This window comes from Gymnoscopelus microlampas, assembly GCF_963454915.1.
Source record: "Gymnoscopelus microlampas genome assembly, chromosome: 8".
Lineage (NCBI taxonomy): Eukaryota > Metazoa > Chordata > Actinopteri > Myctophiformes > Myctophidae > Gymnoscopelus > Gymnoscopelus microlampas.
This window is the reverse complement of record NC_139945.1, coordinates 39010216-39021881: the sequence shown is the minus strand read 5'-3', so window position 1 is coordinate 39021881 and position 11666 is coordinate 39010216. Positions and strand designations below refer to the sequence as shown.

The window sequence follows — 11666 nt, the reverse complement described above, 5'->3', positions numbered from 1 at the left end:
CGAAGCCGGTGCCCGAAAACTCTTTAGGAGTAAACGGTTATTATAGTGGTGGACTCGATACCACCTACCAATATATGTGTGGGTGGGCGAGCATGCATACTAACGTATCAAGCACCAAGACCCAGCATGGTGATTCATTCCTTTGATATTCCTGCAGTGATAAACTAATGTAAAATAACGACAATATTTTGGTCACTTTCAGCTGCTCACACAGGTAGGATCTGCATGTATTTTTTTTTTCTTTAAATTGTTATCCCACGATTTTGTAACCCCATTTTTTTTTACACCCAGTGCCAATATTCTATGTAATCCTGGGAACTACCTTCCCTCTGCCAACCTAGGGAGGCCAGGGCCGAGCTCATGCCTCCTTCAATGCATGAGAGCCAACCGACCTTCTTGTCACCTGACAGGGGAGAGTTTCCCTGGTTGGACGTAGCGCGTGGAAGGAACACGTTATTCCAACCAGTTCCTTTCCCCTCCATCAGGCGCCCCGGCTGGCCAGGGGGAGGCAGTATAGTGACCAGGATTACTGCATGTTTTTGTGAGGGTACCTACCCTAGGGAACACGGCGAGAATATGCAAACTCCACACAGAGAGGCCCTTTCGCCAACCCCACCTAGTGTATAGGATCTGCATGTATGCACAAGCATGCATGTGCACCCAGGCGTGCGTGGGCATGCATTCCTGTGCATGTGAAAACACATATGCGCGCGACACACGTACGTACGCACGCACGCACGCACGCACGCACGCACGCACGCACGCACGCACGCACACACACACACACACACACACACACACACACACACACACACACACACACACACACACACACATAGACACACATACACTCACATACACTCACAAATTCCCTATTTCAAACTGTGTGAATTGCTGCCATTGTGTTGGGCAGCAACAGTAATTAGATTGCTGCTGGGTTGTATGTTTTCTGCTGCAGTGCTGCCTTTAACATTGAACCAATGACCTCACATTCCTCAAAATGACATCTGTTTAGAATGACAAGAAGATTCACATTTTGCCTGAGGGCTTTGCAAAGCTACCGTTGCCTTCCTCAAAGCAAGTTTCATAATATCATGCATGCTTCCCCTATCAGTGAGGAAGTGAACACGTCGGTCAGCTCTCTCCATGATGGTTACTGTGAATTCTCAACCCTAAACTTTAACCCCTGACTGTCTAACGGTCTGCTGGGGTGGACTAGACTGAACTTTATGTATTATTAATGATGGCCAAATTCCACCCATGAAAGGCTTGTGTTGTGAGCTGGATGAAAGAGTCTGTGTCTGTACTCTCTCTCTCTCTCTCTCTCTCTCTCTCTCTCTCTCTCTCTCTCTCTCTCTCTCTCTCTCTCTCTCTCTCTCTCTATGTGTCATCCCTCTCTCTGACAATTTTTTCAGTTTTTCAGCTGTCATTTCCTCCTCCATCTTGTATTCTCTCTGTTCTGTTATTCACTTATATCAGTTCAATTGAGGAGTTTCAAGCCAATACTTGACACACTGTTCAGTTCAGCCTGATTGATTCACACTTCATTTTACAACGTGTCGAGTGCTGAAAACTTCGAAGATCTACGAGCTCAGAGTTTGTAGATCATGAGTGAACATGACTTTTTTTGTTTTGAGGGCCAAAACAAAAGATGTTTGTTTTCAGTCTTTCGAGGGCTTGAACAATACAACTTTCTCACTCATCAAACTATTAACAGAGAATCCTCTCCTCATTGTTTTTATGTAAAATGCCATGACTGTTGGAGCCATTTTCATTATGTTGAAAATTGAAAGTGAGTTCCATTATGTTTTCAAAAACCCATGCTACACAAATCACAGATTTACTGCATATTTCCAGAATGTTAAGAAATTTAGTACAATAATTCTCTTGCATTGCCTTTTCAGTATTGTAAAATACGGTAGCTTATAGCTGCTATGCAAGTAGCCACATACATAGACTATTAGAAACCATGCTTCTGTCTGGAGTAAGCACCTGTGACTCAACAGCAAATGTGCACAACCTTTTGAAACTCCCACATGGTTTTCTTTTTTCTTTTTAAATCTATGAGTTTGATGCAATTGTGCTGTCCTCTGCTGGACACTAAAGAAATAGCCTGGGCCTTGCATTTTGTAACTACGCAAATCATATCCAGAGTTTAATTTCACGTAAATCAGTGTTTCAGGCAACAACATGTGTCAGATATATATATAAATACAGTAGTAAAATAGGAGGTGTAAGAATATTTGTTTTGCTATGTTAAAAGTGAGGCAAAATGCATGTAAATATGGCATCAAGAAAAGAGATACAGAAAGTAATGCTCTTCAGTAAGAAGAGGTGTGCTAGTGGTTTCGCAATTCATATAACTTAACTGTACAGAAAGCTTAGCTTAGGGTGGAACAATTAACTTCTACATGGATTGTGGTCACAATGCATTAGAAGGGGGCAGCTCTGCAGTTGTTAATAATAACCACAAGATGGCCTTGGAGAGTAATATATTTACATTATGCTCTCTACTGAAATGATAAATTACCATTTGTTCCCCCAAATGAATTATGCTTGAATCACAACATACACACATTGCCTGAATAGATAAGTAACGGTACAAATTGTGAAATAATTAAGTAAGTAATTCAAGGTCATCCATTCATAGGCTTTTTAAATCCAAATAATTTTGTGAGAAATAGTATCATGATTTTTCAATTTACACCTTATAATAGAAAATAAGAACATAAAAGTTGCTTTGGATTAGCACAGGGTCCCAAGAGGGGACTGATTTGTGTCATTAATTAGCCTGGCAATCTCAGACATTTTAATTAGTTCATCATCAGCCTAAAGAGGGCTGGGTGTAAAGACCTGACACCCATCACAGACAGAATAGCATATTATGCTATTGTGTCGCTGTGTATCTTATTTACAATGATTGGTTGACAAGAGGGGCACGTTAGGGGTCATTTCAATTAGAGGATATGAAAGATGGTAAAGGATTTATAGGTTGGTAGTGCTATTAGGTTGGGAAATTTGTACCAAGGCCCTTTGTGCCTCAAAAGCGTAAAAAGAACATGATATTGTTCTTACCACAAGAAAGAGTAGATAATGTGGTTAAAAAAGAAGTATAAAACAGAAAATAAAAAGGAAAGGAAGTATACATTTTCAAAAAATAATAAATAAAATCAAATAATTTCCCAAAATGTAAAGGGACGTTTTTCTTTTAACTTATGACAACTTGAATGGGTGGAGTTTAATTATAAGAGAGACAACTGAAAATTTTGCATTTCTTATGAAAGAAAGAAGTTGCATGCTGCCTACATACTGGATGGGCATGTATGTGTGTTTGTTAGAGGTCGTATTATATTGATTTTTCAAGGCCAACAACACAATTCCAATATTTTGAAGAACAGGAACACCAACAGGCTGGTAGTCAGTCAAGCCAGACAACTCTTTCACAAACGTTTAATGCTACAGAGTGTGAGTGGTAATTGGACACTGGATCCAAGATGATCACTCTCATGGTTGTGTGACAAATCCACATCACAAGGCTCTACTGTCAGATTACTTTCACTCCCCAGGGGGCAAAGGAGTGGGGGTCTTCAAAAGGTCCTGGACTATTTGCCTCTTAATCAGTTTTGGGGAGAGGCTAGTTCACAGAACACTCAAGATTGACTACTTGATATTCAAAACCACAGGTTTCAGCCATGGTGTGTGTGTGTGTGTGTGTGTGTGTGTGTGTGTGTGTGTGTGTGTGTGTGTGTGTGTGTGTGTGTGTGTGTGTGTGTGTGTGTGTGTGTGTGTGTGTGTGTGTGTGCGTGCGTGCGTCGTGTGCGTGTGAGAGAGAGAGAGCAAGAGAGAGACAGCAAGAGAGAGCGACAGAGAGAGAGAGAGAGAGAGAGAGAGAGAGAGAGAGAGAGAGAGAGAGAGAGAGAGAGAGAGAGAGAGAGAGAGAGAGAGAGAGAGAGAGAGAGAGAGAGACAGACAGCAAGAGAGAGACAGAGAGAGAGAGAGCGACAGAGAGCGACAGAGAGAGAGAGAGAGAGAAAGAGAGAGAGAGAGACAGCAAGAGAGAGAGAGAGAGCAAGAGAGAGCAGCACAGAAAGAGAGAGAGAGCGAGAGAGAGAGAGAGAGAGAGAGAGAGAGAGAGAGAGAGAGAGAGAGAGAGAGAGAGAGAGAGAGAGAGAGAGAGAGAATAGTGAGCCATGCAGCATTTCCTGTGATTTCACACTCACAGCAATCCCAGTAACAATTAGTGACTCATAGACCTGATTCATCATTCCCATGACTGCTCTGAATAATGTGGGTGTGATTGTGTACATATCTGTGTCACTGTTTGTGATTTGTGGACAAATTAAAATCCTATTGATCCAGTCTATAGTCCTCATATCAATCTCCTGAGGTCACAATGAGGTTCAATCAGTGGTGGGAAAAGTACTCACATTTGTTACTTAAGTAAAAGTATAAATACAGCAATGTAGAAATACGCTGTCACAATTAAAAGTCCGGAATTCAAAATTTACTTCAGTAAAAGTACGAAAGTATTGGTAGCTAAATGTACTTTACCAAAAGTAGAAAGTACTCATTATGCACAATGTCCCATTGCACAAGTTTTCAAATGTATAAAAGTCTTTTGAAAATAGCAGAGCTATTTTCAAATGGCCGAAATGTATATAGGGCTGAAGTGGTTAATGTATGTTTTATAATAATAATCAAAATATACAAAACTAGTAACTAAAGTTTTCAAATAATTGTTAGTAGTAGTGGAGTAAAGGTACAATATTTGCCTCAGTGATATATTGGAGTAGAAGTAAAAATACTGAAAATAGGAAATACTCCAGTGAAGTAAAAAATTCCAAAATTGTAAGTAAGTAGCCTACAGTACTTGAGCCCTATGATGCTGACATTGATTAGAGACAGTCTGACAGAGGTTTTTAAATAGCCTCACCAGGGGGTTGCCATTATGGCCTGGACCTCCTCTGTCTGTAGCCTACTTTGATCACAGTTTGACCTGCTAAATTTCCCAGTGATTCAGTCACATGATGTGCTGACGTAAGTTTGATTGCTTTTTTAATGTTATTACCAAACGCAGTTTCGATTTGGCTGACTGATATAAATCACATGTGTATAGTCTAGACTCTAGCCTAATCTCTGCCTGAGCACATGATGACATGGTTTTGTTTATAGTGACCACAATATAATTTATTGTAGGCAAGAAAGGGACATACATTGATCCCCATTGCCAACATAAGGAGGCCTGCCCGCCCTTGTACCATATTAGTGAATGGTACAAGGGCCATTGCATTACAGGACAACATTGGTGTGGAATTGTCTCAAGTTAACATGTCAACACTGAAACAATGATTCACGTTTTACATGAATGAATTGCCTAAATTAGACACATCACGGATTGGTGCTGCGTGAGAATCTAAACTCTTAGGCTACTAGTAGATAATGTGCTTTCCCAGTAAATACAGTTACACTGAGAATGAGTCAGACTCAGTACTCACTCAGTGGTGATACAGACAGTGTTGCAAAACTAAGGTGTGGCTGATGATGGGTGACGGGCAGCCCGCTTTATACCTCGTCGTACGACAGTGTCGGCGAGTGGCGGGCCAAAGAAAATACAGATCTACAAGCCCACAACGCACTATGAGCTTGCCGATTGGCCATTTCCGGCGTTCGCTAATCGCCACCATTGTACTACCAAGTATAAATCTAGCCGTTACATCCAGTGTTGCCAGGTCCGCTTATTATAAGCGATTTAGGGATTACCTTTCTGTGAAGTTGGTGTAAATATTGGTTAGTTGCGGGTTGCGGTTTTTTGGGCTTGTTTTTAAAGTAGTTGCTTATTTGGGCTTGCTTCACAATTTTTAAAATTTTAACCAGTGGTTCTCAAATACTTTCATATCAAGGCCCCCAAAATTAATATGTAGCCTATTCGTCTCTATAACCCCCTCTGAAAAGGTTTTTGCCAAGGAGCCCCATATACCAGATTTGTGTTGTTTAGAATGTTTCAAAAATCTTACAAATATTCCACATTTTATTTCAAGATTTTTTTTAATTAGCAGATCTACAAGTTCACAACACTGCGACGCGTTGTGAGCTTGTAGATCTACTATTTTCAAATAGGTGATGTACCAGTACAGGCCCAGTGTCACGGGGGGGCGACGCCCCCTCAACCGGTCAAGTCAAAAGTCAAGACTAAGTCAAAAGTCAAGACTGCCAGTTAAAAAACAAACCTTCTGGTACTTTTTAATTAATAGGTTTCGTTGTCCAGCCTTCCTCAGCGTATTAAGAAAGTGGTCAGTCGTAGAGAGTGGGCGGGGTCTATGGTTTGGAACCAGGCTAGGTCAGTGGTGTTGTGTGTACCAGGAGGGACTGATAAACAGACAGACATGACAAGGACTTCAGCTGCTGTCGGTAAAAAAAAGGAATAAAAAAAAATTACGCCCCCCATAGTTACGCACACGCCCCCCCTCACCATTGTCAGCTAGCGCCGGGCCTGTACCAGTATATATCTCTATTAATACAAACGCCTAGTTGTTGGACTTCCGTTATCTGCAAAGGGGCGGAGTTTGGCTGTTATCGTTTCCGTCTTATTCTTTGTGCATGTGATTCTTTGCCTCTCCTACGTTAAGTTCTAGCAGACCACGTGTCCAATTTCCTACACATTTCGCCAAAAACTCTCTCATGCCTGTGTAACGCCCGGGATTCATGGAAAGCCTACGTCTTCATCACTAAGCCAAAGGGATATCCTTATCGTCAGGGGGGGGATATTAGACTTTCAGGCCATCAGGTTGAGGTAGTGAACCACTCTGTTACACTCACCCCTTTTGACCTCATCCCACGGGGAAACCCGATCCAGGTCACGGCACCATTGTAACGCCCGGGATTCGAACCCGGCTCTCCCGTGTAGAAAGCCAACATCTTAACCACTAAGCCAAAGGGATACCCCTATCGCTTGGGGGAGATATTAGACTTTCAAGCCATCAGGCTGAGGTAGTACTAGTGAACCACTCTGTTACACCTGGAGCCTTTGGATAGTGTACTTTTAATTATTCAGTATACATTTGTATTCGTTATTTGGCCCATAGTTTGCCTCACTAGTGAATTATTCTATCCTTCTTCATGTACTTTCCGCCACACTAGATGCCTTACGGAACGTTGCTGCCTCCCACAGGTCGGGAGTAAAATGCAGTTGATATCAAACTACGCATGCGTCGAGTTACGGCTGCGAGTGCCCACAATAGACCATATTCACACGGCGGCCATATTGCTATTAAGTTAATGAAGTGCCACCCCGCACTTTCAATGTAAAGTTCCAAAATGGCCGCTGTGTGAATATGGTCGATGGCCACTGCAACACGCTGCAAAGTTATAAAGCTTTAGATATCATCTTCAGAGCACTAGCACGTAGATTCACACGTGCAATGTTCGAATCCAGGTTGTGTTGGTGTTATTAGCACACATAGCTTAGCTCAAACAGCTTAAACATCAACTTCTCATGGCTGTGGAAGAGAGCACACATCCCCGAATAGCACAACGGAGCAGAGCGTCGGGAGCACTGCTTTGCCGACCCCCGCGAAGCATTCGCTGGGGGTCCGGCTGCGGACAAAAAAAAATCTCTCTGCGAATCACGACGTGTGAAGCTGCCCTGTGTGTGTGTGTGTGTGTGTGTGTGTGTGTGTGTGTGTTGTAACTGTCACCACTCACCAGGCTCATAGGAACACACGCCTTGCCCATACATAACTGCATTAGTCTGCAAATAATTTGAGTGCATGCACTCTGCGCTCATCTGTTGTTGCATCGGGTTCGTCATTACATATACGTAGCCATGTGCATGCCCACAATAATTGTAATAATGCTATATATAGCCTATATTGTAGCTGCTCTAGGCTACTAGATGTGAGGGCCGCGTAGCGGCCCAAACCTCTCGTAGATTTAAAGTGCTCATGTGGCTTCTTTTTAGCCTGGTACCAGACGAATCTGCCAGTGCAAAAAGAAAATGCCCTCGGCGATTTGGTCATATCCACGCAGTGATATAGTCTGGCCACGCCAGGCTAGCTTATTTTGGTCTTGTTTTCCTATACCTGGTTGCTTGTTTCTTTCACACAATCTGGCAACGCTGGTTACGTCCCAGAGTAGATAACAGCCGCACTGCACCTTTAAAACGGAAGAGCCGACTGTTTGAGCGGAGTGACGTGGGACGCAGACTGCGTGCAGAGTGAGTGTGGGCAGGAAGAGAGTCACTTCAGAGCTACGGGTGATCCTTCCTTGCACAAGAACCGGGGGGATCGTCTCGTCGGGACTTAAATATGTCACCTTTCTAACGGTGGGTCACGGTGCGAACCCACCGTACACACACACACTACGCCTCCGACCACCGACCGTGCAGGACCACGCCCCGCACCCAAACATAACACAGCCAAGCAGACCATTGCAAGGCAGGGCAGCGGCGAGACGGCGGCTCTGCGTGCGGTTTGAAAGCCAAGCAGGGCGGGCAGCGCTTTGCTTTCCCGATCCAAAAGGAAGAGAGAGCCAGAGGAAAGGGGAACTGAACAGTTTCTGAACCATGAGGGAATATAAAGTAGTGGTGCTCGGCTCCGGCGGGGTCGGCAAATCCGCGCTGACCGTTCAATTCGTGACGGGCTCCTTCATCGAGAAGTACGATCCCACGATAGAGGACTTCTACAGGAAGGAGATCGAGGTGGATTCCTCGCCCTCCGTGCTGGAGATCCTGGACACGGCGGGCACGGAGCAGTTCGCGTCCATGCGGGACCTCTACATCAAGAACGGCCAGGGCTTCATCCTGGTCTACAGCCTGGTCAACCAGCAGAGCTTCCAGGACATCAAGCCCATGAGGGATCAGATCATCCGCGTGAAACGGTACGAGAGAGTGCCGATGATTCTGGTCGGGAACAAGGTGGACCTGGAGGGCGAGAGGGAGGTCTCCGCCGGGGAGGGCAAGGCGCTGGCGGACGAGTGGAACTGCCCGTTTATCGAGACATCGGCCAAAAATAAGGGCTCGGTGGACGAACTGTTCGCTGAGATAGTCCGACAGATGAACTATGCCTCGACACCAAACGGCGACGACCAGTGCTGTTCGTCTTGTGTCATTCTTTAAAAAAGGAAGAAACTATTCAGTTTCTGATTCTTTGCTCATTTTAAGTTTGCAATGGTAAGTTGAGCTCCACAACTGTTTGAATTTGAGTTAATTGAACTGCTTGGATAATGTTCCGTCATATCATGACAGTCATGGATGAACTTCAACCTGGTGTTTGGATTTTCTCCATTTACGTCTACATAAACGTTCAGATTTCAAATATAAAGTGCTTACCCCGTGGCCACGGATGTTACAATTATGCACGGGCCCACAGAAGTACCCATATCTTCTGTATTGTTCAATAAAAAAACATTTTAATCCGATCGGTGGCCATTTTCTCCTTATGCTTTCAACTACGCGACCCTATCGGTTGGAAGGTGTATTTAACTCTGATACATTATAACTATGAGAAATTGCGAAATTGATCGGCCTCCGATCTGATTAAAATGCTTTTTATTGACCAATACGGAAGATACGGGTATACTTCTGTGGGCCCGAACAGAATTGTAACATCCGTCCCTGAACGTTTATGTAGATGTACGGGCCGTAAATGGAGAAAGTGCAAACACTAGGGTGAAGTTCATCCATGACAGACGACCGTCGTGTATCCATGGCTAGGATAATGTCAACAATAATTTGATAGAGGCACTGACAAAGGAGGCCATTTCTGAGAATGTTTTCTAAATTAAATCTTACATGTCTTCCTCTACAGTAGCCTGTACTGGAGTGAAAACGTTATAATTGAGTGTCCATTAGTTTACCAAGCAGCCCCCATCCCTTTCACAAGTCACTTTGTTCAGTGCCAACTCATGTTCACATGAGCACATCCTTGGGTTTAACTCGCAGCCTCGGGCACTTTGCAGTCTTTTGTTTGGTTAAGCAGATGCGTTGGGCTTGGGGAAGTTTCAAACTCATTTTCAGAGTTGGAGAATCCAGCTGAGACCAAATTCCTTTTTAGAAAGTAAGCTGTTGAATCTGTTGACCCAACAGTGTCGCAAAACAAAACGCCCAAATGGCATTTCCACAATGAAATTAAGACCGGGAAGGGGAATTCTAACTGGCCTACATCCAGGGGTCAGTGAAAAGGTTATAGTTAATCTGAGACTATGTAGCCTGTTGCCTATTGCTAAATGTGCATTTAACCCTGCATGTGTCAAAAATGTAAACAGACAGTGTTCATTTAATAACCCTCTTGTATGTTTTCTGTGGTAGTGTGTTGCAGGAAATGTGTGCTGTTGAGCTCTTCGTGTCTCACCCTGGCCTTGGAGGAAAATGAAGGGAGGAATGCTGCGGGAGAAGGGAGGGCAGCAACTGAGAAGGGAGGGGAGGGGTCCACTCTTCTGGAATTTTGCTGGGTTGGACTATCTTTGCAGCATGATCAATGTCCACCCTCCATGTCAACGCGGTGTCAGATCTACAGCCCATGTGAACTCCTCTCGGGTCCACTTGCACTCAAAACTGGAACAGAACCCCCAAAAGGCAAAGACGTGGAGAGGAACACTTGATACACAGATTAATGGATATTTCTGTATAAGAAGACGTGAGGGATAGAGTATATTTTGTTAAGTAATTGCACATTTTGACTGGGTTTAAAGATTTATTGGACGACTTTCTCTCTCACCCCTTTTTGGAGCAGAGTTCACAACACAATGTTTTAGTTGTTATTGGGTGTTTTTTGTTTGTTTTTTCAAAGACATTGACACAAATCAACTTTTGTTGGAGTTGACCTGAAGAGTGCCACTTTCCTCTCTTTCTCCTCTTCGTTTGAGAGGACCTTAGCCGAGGTGACATGGGGATGGTCACCTGTGACCTGACGGCCTTCGTGTCAAGTGCCTTTTCCAAAACAAATCATCTATTAAGATTCAGTGCCAATCTACAAGTGTTGCCACCGGAGCACTTCTGCATGGCAATCTAAAAAGTTTTGCCAACTGTTCCTTTTGGATAATCTCAAAGGGGCGGTGGAATGAAAGACCGCTACAAAAGGCTTTTATTAACGGGGTGGTCAATTTTCTTTCTGTTTTTGAGTTGGTCTTTTTTTTTCCAGGACTAAGTTATTCCTTTTGCAATGTCTGTACGTGGTTTGGCCAAACCTTATATATTGAAATACACAGGTACTGGAATGTCAAGACTCGATGAAAACAACCAAATGTTTATCTTCCAGACCACTTAAATCAAAGGAATTATGTTTGTTCCGTTTATTTTGTTGTTTTTAACAAGAAATGTGATGTACCGTTGACAAATCTAACCTGATTGTAAGATAAAGCTCAGACCAGACCTTTAACAGTGGTCTGTCTGTTTTAAGAACAAGACTTTTAATACAAAAGAATTTCTAAAAAAAGAAAAAGACCATGCTGTGTTTTCTGTCCTTGTAAATATTCTGGATTTCGTCTACAATATTTGATCATTTTCCCATTTGGCAAAGCATCCACTTAATGGCAGCAGTTAGGTCGAAGGTCATTTAAATGTGACAAGTTGTGTATTACTGTAGCATCTTTGAGGTTCCATAAGATGAAAGTGGGGGGACTTTCATCTTGATTATAATACACTCATCGTCCATACATGATGTGGTCAGTCT

At 43.3% G+C, this 11666-nt stretch overlaps 1 protein-coding gene across 1 annotated transcript; it reads left to right on the top strand.

The window, feature by feature from the left end:
* Positions 1-8177: 8177 nt before the first annotated feature.
* LOC311050755 (ras-related protein Rap-2a) lies at positions 8178-11435 on the top strand. The gene is made up of 2 exons (XM_084064896.1): positions 8178-9166; positions 10304-11435. The coding sequence occupies exon 1, from the start codon at positions 8561-8563 to the stop codon at positions 9110-9112; it is 552 nt and encodes a 183-aa protein (XP_083921022.1). The 5' UTR covers positions 8178-8560; the 3' UTR covers positions 9113-9166; positions 10304-11435.
* Positions 11436-11666: the final 231 nt, after the last annotated feature.

Coding starts and splice junctions, on each gene's coding strand:
- LOC311050755 (XM_084064896.1), top strand. CDS start 8,561: ATGAGGGAATATAAAGTAGTGGTGCTCGGCTCCGGCGGGGTCGGCAAA.